The sequence below is a fragment of the Dipodomys spectabilis genome, unplaced genomic scaffold, assembly GCF_019054845.1.
Source record: "Dipodomys spectabilis isolate Male_0828 unplaced genomic scaffold, ASM1905484v1 ptg000804l, whole genome shotgun sequence".
Taxonomy (NCBI): Eukaryota; Metazoa; Chordata; class Mammalia; order Rodentia; family Heteromyidae; genus Dipodomys; species Dipodomys spectabilis.
Window position 1 is genome coordinate 51,624 of NW_024871481.1, and position 19,549 is coordinate 71,172.

The following is a 19,549-nucleotide window of genomic DNA, read 5'->3' on the forward strand; positions in this document are numbered from 1 at the left end:
TGGGATCTGGGGAGTGTGGACACTGGGATCTGGAGAATGAGAACACGGAGATCTGGGAGTGTGGACACTGGGATCTGGGGAGTGTGGACATTGGGATCTGGGCTGTGTGGACACTTGGAATTGGATAATGTGGACACTGGAATCTAGGGTGTGTGGACACTGAGATCTGGGGAGTGTGGACACTTGGATCTTGGGAATATGGACACTGATATCTGGGGAGTGTGGACACTGGGATAAGGAGAGTGTGCACACTGGGATCAGGGCAGTGTGGACACTGTGATGGGGGAGTATTAACTCTGGATGGGGGAAGTATGAAAACTGGGATCTTGGGAATGAGGACATTGAGGACATATGGGTTGTGTGGACACTGGAATCTATGGAATCTATGGGGGTGGGTGGAGTATGGACCCTGGGATCTGGGTAGTATGGACACTGGAATCTATGGATTCTGGATACTGGGATGTAGGGAGTTTGGACACTGTACTATTTGGATTGTTGACTCTGAAATATGGGCTGTGCGGAACTTGGGATTATGGGAATATGCACACTGAACTCTGGGTAGTATGGACACTGCGATCTGGGTGGGTGGACATTGGGATCTGGGGAGATTAGACACTGTGATCTGGAGAGTGTGGACAGGTCCTGAGGGAAGACGGTGCATGCATATAGAGCACCCTCTGGCGGGAGTCAACACTCACTACAGCTCTGAGGAGGGCGAGGTGTCAGAGCTACATAAATGTGCTGCTCTTTCCACACACTCTCCAGACCACAGTGCCTTCCCCAAGATCGCCCAACAAGTTTTTATGGAAAGCTGGTCCCTTCACAGGACATAGCCATGGCCAGGTGGTCACTTGAGTCTGTCTGGCATCCCAGTGGGAAAATTAGGACAAGAAACAGAGGTACGACATTCTGAGGCTGGTGAGCCTTGATGCTGCTGATGCTGGATCTCGGGATCCCAGCGCTTGGATCATCTGTACTTTGAAATAGCCAACATGTTCCTTGTAAACTCAGTGGGGAAAGTGACTCAGGAAGGTATGCGAAGACACTGTTCCAGCTGGTCATGGCATCTCACCTGTGTCCACAGAGCACAGGCTGGCCCTTTACAGGGGGGAGGGTGGAACAGGCTGTGTATCCACATGCTTCTTCTCAGAGAGGACTGGGAAAACCAGAAGGGGGAAAGAGAAGAAAGAGGCTGGGTGTCAGGATGCTAAGGGTAGGGACCCTCCCCACAGGAGTGAGGATTGACAAGGGCCTCCTGCTCCATCAACATGAGGGCCTCTGAACAGTGTGGAGTGACTCTTCTCAGGAGGCCCAGGCCCAGCAATAGTCAGCAACAGGGGCATGAATCCACTTTTCTCAAAGTGCACATGAAGACCTGTGGCTGTACACAGCAAGAGGGGCTTTCTTGGATGCTAGGAAGAACACAGAGCTGCTTCTGACAGAAGAACCTGTATATTTCTCTTTGGTGGCTTGTTAAAACAATTTTAAGGCTCCCAAGTTCTGAGTGTTCTACTCCTTCCCCAAAGGACATTCAAGCCACCAAAGAGAAATCTACAGCATCTTTCTGTCACAAGCAGCTTCTGTGTGCATCCTAGCACCGACAAAAGCTCCTCTCACTGTCTCCAGCCACAGGCTTAATTTTTTTCCGCCGAATTCTGAGAGAGCTGACCAGTGTTTGGGAGCTCAGCATGCAAACGACAAGATAGAGCACTCAGAGCACTCAGCACCATGGAGATGTGTAGGAATAGTAACCTCAGCTCACTGGGCATAGTGGGAGTGAGCTCTAGGGCTCCACCTGCCCAGATGTGTGGGACTAGCACTCGCTCGACAGCAGAGCATTGCGGGATGTGAGCTCTCTGGCGCCACCCCGTGGAGGTTGCAGGAATCGCACCAGGCAATACGCTAGGCATTGTGGGAAATGAGCTCTCTTCACCCTGCTCGAGGCCGTCAGCAGGGCATTGTGGGAAGTGAGCTCCCTGGTGCAACCCCATGGAGTTGTGCAGGCATAACACCTGGCCACTAGCTGGGAATTGTGGGAAATGGCCTCTCTGCTGCCACCCCCTGGAGATTTGCTGGCATAGAAACTGGACACCCGCTGAGCACTGTGGGAAGTGAGCTCTCTGGTGCCACCTCATGGAAATTGCAAGATTAGCACCAGGCAATACGCTAGGCATTGTGGGAAATGATCTCTCTGGTGCCTCCCCGTGAAGGTTTGCAGGCATAACAACTGGCCACCCGCTGGGCATTGTGGGAAGTGAGCTCTCTGGTGCCACCCCGTGGAGATGTGTGGGAATGGTACCCCTCCATGCACTGGGCATGGTTGGAAATGAGCTCTAGGGTGCCACCCTGTGGAGATGCATGGGAATAGCACTCGGTTGACAGCAAAGCATTGTGGGAAATGAGCTCTCTGGTGCCACCCCGTGGAGATGTGCGGGCATAGTCACTGGCCACCCACTGGGCATTGAGATGTTTGCATTATGCTGCCACCCTGTGGAGATGTGTGGGAATAGCACCCAGTCGACTACAGAGCATTGTGAGGAGTGAGTTCTCTGTGCCACCCCATGGAGATTGCAGGATTCCCATCAGGCACTAATGCTAGGTCTTATTGGAAATGAGCTCTCTGGTTCCACCCTGTGGAGATGTACGGGCATAGCACTGGGCTGTGAGCAGGGCATTGTGGAAAATGAGCCCTCTGGTGCCACCCGGTAGAGTTGTGTAGGCATAGCACCTGGCCACCAGCTGGGAACTGTGGGAAATGACCTCTCTGCTGCCACCCTGTGGAGATATGCACTCATAGCACCCAGATGCCCGCTAAGCACTGTAGGAAGTGAACTATTATCTGGTGTCACCTCATGGAGAAGTGTGGGCATAGCACCCCTCTGTGCACTGGCCATGGTTGGAAGTGAGCTGTAGGGTGCTACCCTATCAAGATGTGGGGTAATAGCACTCGCTCGACAGCAGAGCATTGGGGAAGTGAGTGCCGCTCCGTGGAGATTGCAGTAGTAGCACCAGGCAATACACTAGGCATTGTAGGAAATGAGCTCTCTGGCTCCACCTTGTGGAGATGTATGGGCATAGCACTGGGCCATCAGCAGGGCATTGTGGGAAGTGAGCTCTTTGGTGCCACCTGGTAGAAATGTGCCGACATAGCAACTGGCCACTTAGAAACTACACTGGCTGGGGCTGGGAAGGTGGCTCAGTGGTAGAGCGCTCGCCTTGCATGCTCGAGGCCCTGGGTTTGATTCCTCAGCACCACATAAGCAAAAAGAAAAAAGCCGGAAGTGGCGCTGTGGCTCAAGTGGTAGAGCGCTAGCCTTGATCTGAAGAACTGAGGGACAGTGCCCAGGCCCAGACTTCAGGCCCCATGACCGGACCCAAAAAAAAAAAAGAAAAGAAAAGAAACTACACTGGCTGACTCTGTCTTTTATCCAATCTTAAATAAGAGCACTTTATGACTTTTCACATTGCCGGGACTAGCCAAATGTGCAAACCAGGCCCACAACTTCTCTTTAGTTAGATTGCTAGAGGACCAAACCAGGTCTGCACTGCCTGTGTCCCACGTCTTGACTGCCACCACACAGGGAGAGGGATATAGCAGGCCTGTGGCTGGGCCCAGCCGGTGGCTGGGACTTTTATTCCCCCAGAGATGTCCAAATGAGCAACAAAAACACAGATTCACATTGAAAACTGGTACCAATTCCAAAAGTAAGACAAAAACTGAAGGCTGAGTTGGGGCCTAGTGGGCCCCCCAGCTATCCCTACTAGGACTCTAAATCTGCTCAGTGGGCCTGCCACTTCCACTCAGCAAGATGAACTCCCTACTGTATAGTATGAGAGCACTATCAGATAGTGGGTGGGCTGTCCAGAGGATCCCCAAACATAGCCAGACCAGATGCCAGGTAGAATCCAATCAAAGTCAGACTAAATGCTGTGGTGAAAGTTCTCCCTCAACCATGACCCTACAGAACAAAACCTCCTGATGCCATCATACACTTAGAGGTAGTGGGTGGGTTATTGAGTGCATCCATTCCCCATTATCTCCACTGTTCCAAATGGATTGGTCCCCAGAATACAAAAAACATGCAGACAGAAGACAAGACAGATTTTCTTCTGGAAGATTTCTGACTCTGAAAAGAATTTTTGAGACACGTCTGGCATCCATGAGCCATCGAAGTGGTGGAAAGACCACAGGACCCTTAAACATCTCAGGGGGAGTGCCTCTCCTCTAGTGATTTCTGCCCCTTGGCAGCCAGCCTGCTGAGGCCATCCACCAGTGGCCCCAAAGAACCCAAATGTCAACACAAAAAGACAGATAAGACAGACAAGTGACCAGACACTTAACTCATATGTCCCACATGTCCCAGATGACATTTTGAGGAACACCTAGATGGCTTCTCAAGGGAGCTCCAGATAGCTTTTCAAAGCAGCCACATAGACTTCTCAAAGAAGACCCAGATAGCTTCTCAAGGAAACCCCAGGAGGAAAAGGCAACGTCTTGTCTCAGACTCTGGAAGTAACGTTGCATCCAGCCTTCCACTGAGTCTCCCAGATGCTGGCCTTCCCAGCCCAGATGGCTTCGCAAGGAAACCTCAGATGACCTCTGGAGGAGGTGCCAGATGACCTCTCAAGGAAATTCCAAATGACTTCCCAAGGAGGACCCAGATGGCTTCCCAAGGAGGTCCCAGATGGCTTTCCCAGATGACCTCTTGAGGAAGTCCCAGACGGCTTCCTGTGGAGGCCTCAGATGGATTCTCAAGGAAGACCCAAGAAGCACAGGCAACATCTTGTCCCGGCCTCAGACTCGAGAAGTAGTGCTGCATCCAGCCTTCCACTGAGTCTCCCCAGATGCAGGCCTACCTAGATTCACTCCTGGAGGGTTTCCAAATGACTTCTGTCCACGTTGGCCCTAGGGAATTGAGGGAGGTTCTCACCCGTGAGGGCTGAGACACTCACCTTCAAGGGGATTTCCCGGGGGTCGAGGTCCAATATTGTCCAGGTGGATTATCTCACTGGGGCCTCTATATGTAATACCCTGCGAGCAAGAAAATCCAAGGAAGCACAGTTAAAGGTGACAGAGGAGTTTTATTAGTTGATCCGCAACCCTGTCTTGGGTTACCTCAGAACTAGGAGCAGCTGCAACCTCCAAAGGGGCAGGGTTTTTTTTTTTTTTTTCCTTTTTCCTCCTTCCAACAGGCTTCTCCACTCTCTGCAGGCCTTCCCAATCTCCACAGGCTTCTCCACTCTCTGCAGGCCTTCCCAATCTCCACAGGCCTCTCTGCACGCCTCTCCGATCTCCACAGACCTCTCCACTCTCTGTAAGCCTCTCTGATCTCCACAGGCCTCTCTGCTCTCTGCAGGCCTCTCCAGTCTCCACAGGCCTCTCCACTCTCTGCAGGCCTGACTCTCCCCAGGCCTCTCCACCTCTCCATGGGCCTTCCTGATCTCTGCAGGCCTCTGCTCTCCACGGGCCTCTCTGTAGGCCTCTCCACTCTCTGCAGGCCCCTCCAACTCTCTGCAGGCCTCTTGGTTCCTCACAGGCCTTTCCACAGGCATCTTGGCCCTACCTTGCCCTCTGCAGGCCAGTGTTTCCCTGGGCTTCTCCTCCTGTCCGGGTCTCCCCTCAGGCTCAAAGAGAGCCGGCAGAGCCCAGGCACTGGTCCACTCCAGGAGGAGTGTCTCTTGCAGCGTTTCTTCTCTTCTCCCCTCCCCAGAACCCATCTTCCCCATATCCAGGGCGGCCTACAACTGCCTCCTGAGGTCCCTCCCCCTGCAGCCAGGTGACGTGGCAGTGATGTCAGCATGGGACAGGACTTCTCCCCAGCCCCCCAGGTTCTCACAGCGGCCAAATGCCCGTCTTGGCTGGGCAGCTGCACTCGGTCCAGGACGTGGAATGGAGAGGGCCCCTTCCAGGGCAAAACCTAGGCCACTGGGACAAAGTTCTCTAGAGAAGCTGGGTCCTTATCCTGCCTTCCCTGCCTCTGAGCCATCTGCATTCAGTAAGGCTTGTCTACGCTCAGTTCATTCAATGTGCACAGTAAGTATTTCACAAAATATCCTTGTTTAAACAGGTTTATTGTGTATTTTTCTGAGCACATACAACTGATACAATAAAAAATTTCATTGTCTTACCATAAATTGTTGGTGATCAAAGCCTTTGTTCTGGGCTGGGAAGGTGGCTCAGTGGTAGAGTGCTTGCCTTGCATGCCTGAGGCCCTGGGTTCAATTCCTCAGCACCACATAAGCAAAAAGAAAAAAGCCGGACGTGGCGCTGTGGCTCAAGTGGTAGAGCACTAGCCTTGAGCTGAAGAGCTGAGAGACAGCGCCCAGGCCCAGAGTTCAGGCCCCAGGACCAGACCAAAAAAAAAAAAAAAAAAAAGCCTTTGTTCTCCTTAGCCATTTATACTCTCCTTGGTTAAAATGTCTATTCCAATCTTTTCCCCTCTTAGTTAATTTGGTTATTTCCCTTCTCTTTTGAGTTTGTTTTATAGCAGTTTTTTTCTTTTTTTTTTCTAACTATAACTCACAAACCATACAATTCACTCACATAAATTGCAAAATTCAACAGTTTGAGTAAACCATTCATTTTTTGAAACTACAGTAAAATATGTTAAATAAAATTTATAGGTGGTCATTTGTTTTTTTGTGTTTTTTTTTGGCATAAGTTCCTGAATAAGCCACAGCACATCAGGTCATGCACAAATAATGTCACTGTTAGTAGCCCCATATTCAAGGAACAGTCCAGTTTTACTAACAACAGAAAGCTGGCAGTCACCCACCAAAGAAGCAATCATCCACGACAGTGCTTCTGTCCACAAAGAATCATGTGAAGTGGCTGGTGTAAATCACCCAGCTTTGAGTGGTACTGCCCCTGAAGTCTAGCCAGGGTTATCACACCAAGGCTAACCATGTGCCAATCTATTTCTTAGATGGTTGCTGCAGGTATACAAGGATCACCAACACAAGTCTATTTGATCTCTAAACTCAATTTGTGGAAATTCTGGCCCTTGACATAGATAACAAAGTTTTCCATCATAACCATTTTCAAGAATGTAATTGTGTTGACTACATGAATCCTGGGAAGCATCTCTCATACTGGACCTACCAGGCATCAGATTCCAGGCTGCATCCCTGAGTTGAGGCACAAGTCTAGATATAGGCCCAGAATCAGAAAAAAATTAAACTGTCATCATTTTGGCTCACACCTGTAACTCTACTCAGGAGGCTGAAATCTGAAGGTCTCAACTCAAAGCCATCCTGGGCAAGTAAGCCCATGAGACTCTTATTTCCAATTACCAAAACACCTTAAGTGTGGCTATGGCTCAAGTTGTAGAGCACTAGCCTTGAACAAACAGCCTAGGGACAGCACCCAGGCCTAAGTTCCAGCCCCATGATGGCACCAAAAAAAAAGAAAAGGAAAGAAAACTGAAATGAAACATCTCCCTCTGCTTCATTTTCCCTAAAAGGCAATGTCAGAGCCCTCCGTAGTGGAGGTGGTGGAGCCCATGATCTTAGGAGAGTCAGTTGGTTGTTCCTGCTTAGTAGGTTGAGCCATGCCTTCACATCCCCTCCCTCGCCTTTTTCAAAATAAATGTTGCTGTTTATGGAGACATCTCCATAAACAAACATTACGGTTTATACCTCAAATGCGTACTTCCGACCTGCCTCGACAGTGTTGTGTTGTGTTTTGCTTTGTTGGGGTGCTGGAGACATAACCAAGAATCCTGCACTCTAGGTAAGCCCTCCACTACCGAACCTTGATCCCCAACCACCGCCGTCTCCTCCTCCTTCCTCCTCCTCCTCCTTTTCGGCCAGTCTTTGAGCTCCAGGCCTGGGCACCCTCCCTGAGCTTCCTTGCTCAAGACTAGCACTCCCCCACCTGAGCTACTGCACCACTGCTTCTGGCTTTTTCTGTGTCTGTGGTGCTGAGGACTCGAACCCGGGCTCCATGCTGCGAGGCAAGCGCTCTACCATGAGCCACATCCCAGCCCACCATTTTCTTTGTGTCTGTGTATTAGAGCTTGAATTTGAACTCGTAGCCTGGGTGCTGTTCCTTAGCTTCTTTGCTTCCTCCAGCCTTCTGTTGCCTGTCTTTCCGCCCAGGTGGGCTCAGGCTGCCATGGTCGGCCGGGCGCGGCCTCCTGCTCCTTTCAAACATTCGGTGAGCAGACACTGTCCCTTATGTGCCTTGACTTTACCTTTTCCATAAGGTTATCATCAGTGCGTGCAGGGCGGCGGTTCCACGTTCGGGTTACGAGCACTGTTCCTTGGACCGTGTCTCCCGTCTTCTTTGTCCCCCGTTCCCCCACCGCTCACCCGCCCCCGGGCCTTCCGCAGCCGTTCCTGAGCGGGGTCGGCCCGGTGTGGACCCGGCCTCCCCCGGTGTCCGCCGCCGGCCGGGGCTGTGCGCGCCCGGGGAGCCCAGCGCGCCTGCGCCGTGTGGACCGCGCGGCCGCGCTCGGAGCCCCGCCGCGGAGCCGGGCCGGCCCCGTCCAGGCCGAGGCGGAGGGGCGGGAGCCGAGAGGAAACAAAGGCGAGGCCCTGCACAGCAGAGGAAGCCCAAACAGGAAATCCTGCCAGCCCTACCGGAACCTCTAGCAGAGGACGCTCCGGCGCGCGGCCTGGAGGGAACCTGGCCGGGGACTCGCGGCGGCCCCGCCCCCGGCCCCGCCTCCTCAGTCGGGACTCGCGGCGGCCCCGCCCCCGGCCCCGCCCCTCGGCCGGGACTCGCGGCGGCCCCGCCCCCGGCCCCGCCTCCTCAGCCGGGATGCACGGCGGCCCCGCCTCCTCGGGGGGCGTGTCGCCTTGGCCCCGCCCCGCCCCCGGCCGCAGGCCCTCCGGCCCCGCCATGGGAGGGGCGGCGCGGACGCGCGGGGCTGAGCGGCCCAGGCTCGCCCTCCCTCAGGTGGCCCGGGGCACTGCGCGGGTGGAAGCCAGCGGCCTGACCTCCCAGCCCGCGGGCAGCGCAAACTGGAGTTTCCGGGACAGACGGGAGTCTCTGGCTCCCTGCGGCTGCTGGTGCTGCAGCGACAGCTGAGCCCCCCGCAGGTAGGTCGGGGTCACCCGGATCCTCAGGGCTGCCTCGCCTCACCTGCGGGGATGGGGAAGCGGGAGCGAACCCGGGAGTCCGGAGAGCTTGTGAAAGGAGACACTCTCCTGGAACTGAGGGGGGATGGGGTCGGGACCCTGGAGGGACCTAGGCCAGTGCTGAGAGCTTGGCACCCCTTCCTGCCAACGGGGCAGTTTCAGTGACCCTTGACCCTAGCCTTCCCCAGGGCAGTTGGGGCTGTTTGCTCTCCTAACAGCCAGTGGACTCGGGGCCGAGCCCAGGAACACAAGCCCCAGGTACTGTCCGCCCTTCTTTGTCCAGGGCAGTAGCATGGAGTCCAAGAGCAGTCCGTTGACCACTCACGTGCTAGACACCGCCTCTGGGCTCCCGGCCCAGGGTCTCTGCCTTCGTTTATCCAGACTGGAAGACCTCACCCAGCAATGGACAGAACTGAAGAAGAGGTAAGAGGAAAGCCCTCAGAGTAGGAGGCATCCGGAGAGCTTGACCCTCAGTGCAGGGCCCTACCTTAGTCCTGTCCCGGGGCAGTAACAGCCAGCCAGGAACATGGATACTAAGGCGGGAACACGGGCAGAGCTGGCTGCTGTACCCCACTGTCCTCAGCCATGGAAGCCCATTGCTTGGGGTCAAGGTCTGGCCTCACGACTCTCTGGGCCTCAGGTTTTCCATCTGAGATAATGGAGATCATACCAAAAGCTGCTTCGTAGGTGTGCACAGCTCTGAAGGGTGCTAAGAAGTGTCTGGGACATCTTTGCTATCTAGCAGCCTCCCAGGGCACGCTACGCTGGAAGCCAGGTGTGTGTGCCTCTTTCAAGGGCTGCTAAGTTACAGGCAGAGGTGGCATCTGAACACTAATTAGGAGGCAATGATTAATCTATGTTTGTGCCAGGCTGCACACAGAATGCATTTACTCCTGCTCTCTTTATTCACCATTCATCTTGTAGTCCAGTGCTGTAATTCCCCCTTTACAGCTGGGAAGACTGAGGCAGCAGTGACGAGTGACTACTGGAATTTCAAGCCAGATTCATGAGGCACTCTGCTCATCAGCTTTGATGTGCACTGAAGCCCAGGCCCTGGATCCTGCTACTGACCCATGTACACAGGCTCTGCTATACTTGCCCTTCCAGTTTCAGGGTTTCCAAGTCCAGACAGGCTAGCTTGTACCCCTGGGGTTCCCGTGAGGGGGTTCCCAGGACACTCTACTGTGAAGCACACAGCCTTGGTTTCCAAAATTCTAACCAGGAATGGAACAGGGAACAGAGTTGGGAGTCTGACCCCCTACCCAATGGTTCAGGACCAAGTGTACTACTGTCTCTTTCCCATCCAGCCCTTCACAAACCCAGGGCCAAGAGGCCAGATACCATCTGAGCAGTCAAATTGAGGCAGCCTGGCCAAGAATCCTACAGGGTCATGTATAGCTCCCTGTCCATGCACCTGCTCTGTTTTTTCTCATCACTGTGGGAGACATGTTGAGTTCCAGCTGGTCAGAACAATGAGAGGTTTTTCTGGTAGTGACTAAGAAAAACCACAGACCTTCTGGATCCTGGACAGACAGATTCAGGTGTCTCACTCCAGTAATCCTAGCGACTCAAGAGGCTGATATCTGAGGATCGCAGTGTGAAAACAGCCCAAACAGGAAAGTCTGTGAGACCTTACCTCCAGTTAATTAGCTAAGCTGTGGCTCAAGTGGCAGAGCACTAGCCATGAACATAAAAGTTAAGAAACAGTGTGTTTAGACTGAGTTCAAGCACCTATACATTCACACACAAGCAAAAAAAAAAAAAAAAAGGCAGAACATGAGATCAGCCCATTCCATGTGGACCTCCCCCCATTCATGGTGGGCAGGGGTGGGTAGTTACTGACCCAGACAGCCACATACTATACTATATAAAACTACTATACTATATAAAACAGGTTATAGCCCGGCACTGGAATCCTAGCTGCTCAGGAGGCGGAGATTGGAGGATGGCAGTTCAAATCCAGCCCAGACAGGAAAGTCTGTGAGACTCATCCCCAATTAACCACCAGAAAACTAGAAGTGGTGCTGTGGCTCAAGTGGTAGAGAGCTAGCCTTGAGCTGAAGAGGGGAGAGACAGCACCCAGGCCCAGAGTTCAGGCCCCACAGAAGACAAAATAAATAAATAAACATACTTAAGCATAAAGAAAATGTATGCCACGGGGCTGGGAAGATGGCTCAATGGTAGAGTGCTTGCCTTGCATGCATGAGGCGCTGGGTTCAATTCCTCAGCACCACATAAGCAGGAAAAAAAAGCCAGAAGTGGTGCCATGGCTCAAGTGGTAGCATGCTAGCCTTGAGCTGAAGAGCTGAGGGACAGCGCCCAGGCCCAGAGTTCAGGCCCCATGACCGGACCCCCCCCCCCCCCCCGCAAAAAAAAAAAAAGTCCAGTGTTTGTGCTCACCCACACAGATATGAGGATTATCTGGGGTGGCAAATCCAGAACTGGGGAAGGGTGGTTCTCTGTCCCTCTCTACAGCCCATGTTCTCTCCAGCTACACAGACCCAGATGGCCGCTGCCCTGGGCTCCTGACAGCAGGTCAAATGAAGCCAGGCATCTACAAATTGTCTTTCGACACTGAGGCTTACTGGATGAAAAGAGGGCAGGAGAGCTTCTACCCATATGTGGAGGTGAGAGCTATGGGGGTGGGGGGTGTCCCTGACTCACCGACCTGCAGGCCTTACTCCTCTGGGTCATGGAGAGACTGGTCCCATTATTCACATGGCAGGGCAATGATAGACTGGTAAGCTCACCTCCTTTGACCTCCCCTAAGAAAGGTATCCTGGGGCCTGAAGCATCATTATACTTCAAGATGACACACGCTTCAGGCTTTGTAGACAAGTTCTCACCTGAGCCCAGACCCCAGCTCTCAGGGCTTTGCGGTAAACCTTCCCCTGAAGCTGCAAAGCACCTGACTTCTTGCACACTCAGCAGACCCAGAAAACATTCACGCCATCTTCTGCCCTCAGAAAGTTTCCAGTCTCCACCAGTCCCAGTGTCCAGGCCACTGAACTCTGCTAGGGAGCACTGGGGTCAGGAAATTTGTGTGTTGTGGTCCTTCCACTGTTTTATCTGCTTCTCCCAGGTTGTTTTCACCATTGCAAAGGAAACTCAGAAGTTCCATGTGCCTCTGCTACTGAGCCCCTGGTCATACACTACCTACCGAGGGAGCTAGAATCCAAGTCCTGCTAAAGCAGCCATCTGCCCTTCCTTCTCTGGCTAACAAGACACCCAGTCCTCAAGAGCGGGCTTTATGTTCAGTGAAGGCATGTCACCCATGGAGGTCCTAGCCACCCTGGAGTTTCTCAGTGGGCATCTGTGGCTTGGGTGTTAATAAAGTCAGTGCTAGCTTCTGTAAAGCTGCTGTCATCCTTGGGACAGGGGCAACTCATGTTTATCCAGTCCTAATGAGTGAGGAGCCATTAGACAGAGAAAGAGCTACTGAGCTTGGATGCAGAAGGGTGAAACTGGAGATCCTGGGGGGATGAGTCTATACTGGAGATCCTGGGAGATGAGTCTATACATGTCCTTCTCCTCCGAGCTGACAAGAGAACCCAAAGGAAATGTGAGCGAAAACTTCATCTGCTTATGAAGTCTACACAACAACACTTGTGCCTCCTGGTGTAAAAGGAGTGTCATCTGGAAATCACAGTGTCGGGCCACCTCTGTGGGCTGCGGTCCTGGGAGGACAGCTATGTCAGGGTTCCTAAGAATTCTAAAGGCCTTAGCCTGACATCTGCCACCCATGGCCATCTCCAGGAGCTTGAGGCCCGTACTGTCCAGAGGGAATCCCAAGGCCAACAGATTCATCTTGTTTGTGTGTACGAGCAGGGCAGTACCAGGGAAGAAGGTCCACCTGGGCCTGGGCACCTTGGCTGACTTGTTATGCCCTACCAAGACCTAGGTTTGGGGAGGGGCATGGAGGAAGGAGGAAGTAGAACCATCATCACAGCAAACCAAGCCGGGCACTGGTGGCTCATGCCTGTAATCCTAGATATTCAGGAAGCTGAGCTCTGAGGATCGCAGTTCAAAGTCAGCCCGGGCAGGAAAAGTCCGAGAGACTCTTATCTTCAATAAACTACTCAGAAAAACAGAAGTGGCGCTGTAGCCTTGAGATGAAGACCTGAGGGACAGCGCCCAGGCCCAGAGTTCAAACCCAATGACTGACAAAAGAGAGAGAGAGAATACCCCTCAGTGGTTTACTGTACCAGACCAATGTTCATGCCTTCTGTGTGGCACTCCTGCTAACTCACAACAGGGACAGAGGTAGAGATGACTCAGAGCAGAACTGTTTCCTGCAGGAGCCTGTTCTCTCAGGAGCTTATTAGTGAGGGCCACCTATCCTGGTGAAATGGATCGACACCCTATGCCTGGTAGACATAGCAGTCCCACCCTGTTAAATCCCCGGCTACTCTGCATCTTCAACTGGGGTTGACACTGTCTGGGGCAGGGTCTAGATTACTTTGAGTAATCTAGAGATGGTCTGGGTGACAATCCTGGTGGGGCCAAAATAGGCATGTCCCTTCCCAGTCCTGTGCCATGGCTCTTGTCTGGAAGATACACATTTTTTAAAGGGTGAATCTCAAATGGAGGGACAAAGGGTGAACAAATGCAGGAGTGTACACACTAGACACTATGTTGAAATGTTGAATCTCACTAAGGTGATTAAAAGGTTTGATGAATCAATGTTTGTGACATGCTTGGAATCTGGCTTCACTTGGAACAAATGGGGGGGAGGGGGAAGACCATTGTCCTTGCCCCCTTCCAGTCCAAAATAATAGCACCAGTTTCCAAGGAGAGAGGACTTAGAAGCTGTACCCTGGTTCTCACACATCTAGGGTTTGGACTCTTCCTCTGAGACTCTGATAAAAGTCACTGTTGCTTGAAGAGCATCCAAGTTATATATTATGCAACATATATAATAATATATTAAAATCTTGAATACAATGCTGGGCGCTGGTGGCTCACACCTGTAATCCTAGCTACTGGCTAAGATCTGAGGATAGCTGTTCAAAGCTACCCAGGGGAAAAAAGTCCATGAGACTCTTACCTCCAATTAACCACCAGAAAACCGGAAGTGGCACTGTGGCTCAAGTGGTACAGTGCTACCATTGAGCTAAAGAGCTGAGGGACAATGCCCAGGCCAGGCCAAGTTCAAGCCCCATGACTGAAAAAAAAACAAAAAAAAACTTGAATAAAATGTTTACTTATTTACTAAAGTAGTATCTAACCCAAAGGAAATTCTGGTCATATTAATCCTATACCTAGACTTCAGGTTAAGCAGATAACCTCCTGTCACTGAGTTCCTTTGAAACTAGTCATTATATGCTCCTTTCAGAGGACTGAGACCTCAGCACCTCCTGCTTTCCTACAGTCTATAATGGCAATGAGTTTCATCCATTTGGTTGAAGATGGGCAGCTCCCAAGCTTAGGTGTTCTCAACCCAGCAGCTAGGAAGGACTTTTGAAACTGAAGTCAGGCATGTCTTTCCTCTCAAATTCTCAAAGCTTCCAACAAATCTTAGATCTCAGCTCCCCTCCTACCATGCTTTCTCAGTAAAGAAAACTCTGACCATCCCTTTAGTCTTCTTACACCCTCCTGCAATTTCTGAGCCTTCCTACTGACTCATCCTGTCTCTAACCCTAACCTATACCCTATACCCAGACCCAAACGTAACCCTTAACCTTAATCTTATCCACCAATACCTCAAAAGGGAAAGATCTGCCCTGTTGTCTCCTTTTTTCAGGCCCTCCAAATCTGAAGGTAAAAGGTCAAATAGCTCATGGGGCAGTGCCGCAGACCGGCTCTGTCGGGACGACGAAGGACACCTAGTGGAGGAACTGGAACAGGTGGGGAGATGGCAAACAGACAACTCACACACAAGAGGAGTGGATGCTGAGTGCGATTTATTGCAGAGGATGACTAGCTTTTATAGAAAAAGGTCTCCATGAGAAAGGGCAAAAGGTTACACAATCTTGATGCAAGGCTTCGTTTTTGGGTGGTCACCAGCTGGTCGCCTGATCTTGTTTTTTGGATGACGAGCTATGACGATAGGCACTTGTTCCAGGCTTTACCTCTATTTTTAAGAAATACAATTGGTTTCGAGATGCTTATCACCTATTAACCATTAACCAGAGCATATGGGCAAGGTGCTGGACAGAAAGGCATGAACTCTAGTACTTCATAGTTACTTTTGTTTAGTTTTGCACTTTATGTGTTCCAAATCTTTTCTAAGCAATTGTGATTTTTTAGAGGGTCCCCAATTTGTGACCAAAAGTCATGATATTCAGTATACTTAGTTAAATCTGGCCATATATCAAATTCAGGCTCATAGTGTCTTCTCTGTAACCCTTTCACATAATCGTTTACTCTTCTCCATAGAGGCCTTAACTGTCTCATAAGACCTTCCTTGTTCCTTTTTTGATAGTAAGCACCAAGGAGACCTAGATCTAGCAAGTCTCTCAGTAATGCAAGAGAGTAATAGGAAGTTCTTTCTTCTAAGTAGTTTACCCAACGGTTGCCATCCTTATCATACACACCTGTAAAAGGCTATGGATCTGGGGGAAGTCTTTGGGGTCCTCTAGATAATGGAGGATCTCACCATTTTCCTCTGATAAGCCATTGCCACCTTCCATCTACCAACCTTTTAGGAATCTTATTTAGCTTTTGGTCTAAATATCCCTCTACATCTTTCTTATCTACAGGATATCCATATAGGTCTATTGTATATGCTTCAGGATTAAAGGGAAGTCTCCAATAGCCAAACACTCTTTCTGCTCTAGCCGTGCCTACAGCTTCTTGTAAATCTCTTACAAACAATTCCTTCTGCTGAAGTGAAGTCATGAAACCCCCAATACTTTTATATTTACTTATTATTTGTCTAATAGCCTCCATAAGAGAGGCTTTCAGGGTAGCACTTAACTCTGGTGAGTTAGTCATATTCTCAGGACACTCATTGGATGTTGGAGTCATCATCACTTCCAAGAAAGAGTCCTGAAAAAGGAACGTTGAGCATGAATAAGTAGAACAAGCAGCAGGAACAGTAAAAGAATAATAGGGGGACTGGGAAGGTGGCTCAGTGGTAGAGCACTTGCCTTGCATGCCTGAGGCCCTGGGTTCGATTCTCCAGCACCACATAAGCAAAAAGAAAAAAAAAAGCCGGAAGTGGCACTGTAGCTCAAGTGGTAGAGCGCTAACCTTGAGCTGAAGAGCTGAGGGATAGCACCCAGGCCCAGAGTTCAGGCCCCACAACCGGACCCAAAAAAAAAAAAAAGAAGAATAGGCACTCCTATGCAGCGAAGAAAAGAGAAACAGGAACACATCTTTCCCAGGGGCTTGACAGACTTTCCAGGAGGTAGGCCTCTTTGAAGCCCCATTCTCAGATCTGATAGCAGAATGTTCCATGCTAAGCAGACTCCACTGGAGTAGGCGTGGCAGGGCAGGGTGAGGGAAAGGAAGCAAGTTGTAATACAACCCAAAAGCTAACCCCAAGTCCATAAGACACAAGCCTTATTAGCAGATTGTGCAAGACTGCAAGGAAGGCCTAGAGGGTCTTATACAAGAGACAGAGCTGTAGATTTAGTGGAAGGTGGAAAATCTAAATGAAAAGTTTTGAATGGCATACAGAAAAAAGAGCTAAGTTCAACATGAGGTATGAATTGTAAAGAGAGGATCCTGTTTCACTGAAAGCTATTTAATATAGATGCATAAACTGGAGAGTTCTAAGACCTCTTATCTGAATTTATGTAACTGGGTTGTAAATCAAGGCATCTTCTTGAGATCAGTGTATCTTCTTTCCACAGATGATACTTATCTTTTTTATTTCATGCCGGGGCTTAAATTGAAGATCTCAAGCTCTTGCTTGGCTTTTTGTACCCAACTAATAGCGGTAGTTCTAAAAGCAGCTACTTAGGTAAAGGGGTTATTATAACACTCCGTTTAGGGCTGGGAAGGTGGCTCAGTGGCAGAGTGCTTGCCTTGCATGCCTGAGGCCCTGAGTTCGATTCCTCAGCACCACATAAAGAAAAAAGCCAGAAGTGGCACTGTGGCTCAAGTGGTAGAGAGTTAGCCTTGAGCTGAAGAGCTGAGGGACAGCGCCCAGGCCCAGAGTTCAGGCCCCACGATCGGCCCCAAAAAATAAAAAAATTAAAAAAAAATAACACTCCGTTTACAAGATGACCATGGAGAAAAACTTTCCTGGTAGCAATTCTAGCTTTACCTGAATCTACAAAGCACTGACCTTCCCACACAAAGCAGAGGCTTACTTTGTGAATCCAATCATGCTAAGGTTAGAGGAAGAGCAATCCAAGCAAAAACAGTAAAGTTGGGGTGGGAATGTGGCTTAGTGGTAGTGTGCTTGCCTAGCATGCATGAAGCCCTGGATTTGATTCTTCAATACCATATACACAGAAAACTCTGGAAGTGATGCTGTGGCTCAAGTGGCAGAGTGCTAGCCTTGAGCACAGAGATGCTCAGGGACAGTGCCCAGGCCCTGAGTTCAAGCCCCAGGACAAAGAAAGAAAGAATGAGAGGAAGGAAGAAAAAAAAACGAGAAAGAAAGGAAGAGAGGAAGGTTACAAACCCTGAGGCAACGTTGCCAGTGCTGGTGGCTCATGCCTGTCATCCTAGCTACTCAGGAGGCTGAGATCTGAAGATTGCGATTCGAGGCCAGCCTGGGCAGAAAAGTCACCGGGAGACTCTTATCTCCAATAAATTACTCAAAAAAGCCAGAAGTCGTGTTGTAGCTCTAGTGGTAGAAAGCTAGCCGGGAGCACAAAGAGGCTCAGGAACAGCACCCAGGCCCTCCTCAGTTCAAGCCACAGGACTGGCCAAAAAAACAAAAACAAAAACTCTGAGGCAAGATTAAGTTTGCTTACTTTAAAGTAAGAGGCCACTGAGCCAGGAGTGGGAGGAGGAGGACATCAGAGACCGGCCCTACGTTCAGCCTTGCCTTCATACTGTACTCCAGGTACAATAAAGTCACTGACCAGGAGAAATATGACCTGGCAGTGAAGACAGGAAGTAAGACAAGAAGAGGGGAAACAGCATCAGGAGTTTAACACAACAGAGTCAGGGTAAGACATCATAAGGCTAGAACTAGAATGATAAGGAAAATCTTAAGCCTAGCATGCCAGCACACTAAGCCATATATATAGTAAAGCCACCTTGAGTTAAAAAAAAAACAAAAAAAAACCTGCCAGACACTGGTAGCTCATACCTATAATCCTAATTACTCAGGAGGCTAAAATCTGAGGATCAAAATTTGAAGCTAGCTGCAGCAGGAAAAGCCTGTGAGACTCTTATCTCCAATTAACCAACAAAAAGCCTGAAGTGAAGGTGAGGCTCAAGGTAAAAAATCAGTGAGGCCAACTGGGCACCAGTGGCTCACGCCTGTAATCCTAGTGTTATGCCAAGGTCGCAGGAACCCCGCCACCCCCCAAGAAGACCACCGAGAGTCAGACTCTACAGCTGTTTTATTTAAACGGGCTGCAGCTCGGGCCTCGTCCTACACTCCGACACAGCGGAGCCTAGGAGGAGAGTCCCGAGCTAAGGATTTGCAGGTCTTATACAGGCACACAATCAACCAGGTGTTTTGATTGCCACCACGTGTTGCTTTGCTAGACAGAAACGAGCAACAAGTGGTGGTCACTGCCTCAAACTTTAACCTTTCACTAGCTACTCAGGAGGCTGAGATCTGGGGATCACAGTTCAAAGCCAGACCAGGCAGGAAAAGTCCATGAGACTCTCCAATAAACCACTCAGGAAAAAAAACAGAAGTGGTGCTGTGGCTTAAGTGGTATTAACACTAGCCTTTAGCTGAAGAGCTGAGGGACAGCGCCCAGGCCCAGAGTTTAAGCCCCATGACCAACAACAACAACAAAAAAAAATCAGTGAGGCCCTCGGTCCAAGCACTCACCCCCACAAAAGAAAAGCAGAAAAAAATGTAGAGTTGAGAAGGCAGAGATGAGTATGGTATTGGAAAATGACAAGAATGACACAGGTTTGTAGCTTACTCATAGCTGACTATCAGAGGTGGGGAAAGCCTCGCCCACAGGACATCCACGACGGGGCAGAAACATAGGTTTCTTGTCAATTAACCACGGCCAGCTAACCATACTGGTAATTTTGTATAGGCACTGAAAGATGTTACAAATATCAAAATGGCTGCTAGCAGAAAAAAAAGGCTCCTCATCCGTGAACTAGATGAAGCAATAGTGCTGTTGACTGAAAAGCAGAAGAAACATTTGGAGCCTTAATCAGGTGTTTTAAACATGTTGAGTTTGAACTGTCCATGAAACATCACAGAGATACTGAGCACATTCCTGGGCTCTAGATTCTATTTAGTGTGGGAGCAATTTAACCAACCTAGTTAGTGAAGATCCCCCTGGCTAAAGACTCCTCAAGTTTCTTAGGTCATCCCAATTCAATGGAGGGCCTGGTAATGGTGTCAACATTTAGAGAGGTAGTT

The 19,549-nt window shown here is 50.3% G+C and overlaps 1 protein-coding gene across 1 annotated transcript; it reads left to right on the forward strand.

The window, feature by feature from the left end:
- The first annotated feature begins 8,892 nt into the window (after positions 1 to 8,892).
- On the forward strand, positions 8,893 to 12,435 carry LOC122102593 (5-hydroxyisourate hydrolase-like). The gene is made up of 4 exons (XM_042673357.1): positions 8,893 to 9,045; positions 9,368 to 9,507; positions 11,576 to 11,711; positions 12,167 to 12,435. Exons 2-4 carry the CDS (start codon positions 9,377 to 9,379, stop codon positions 12,254 to 12,256), a joined length of 357 nt encoding a protein of 118 aa, XP_042529291.1. The 5' UTR covers positions 8,893 to 9,045; positions 9,368 to 9,376; the 3' UTR covers positions 12,257 to 12,435.
- Positions 12,436 to 19,549: the final 7,114 nt, after the last annotated feature.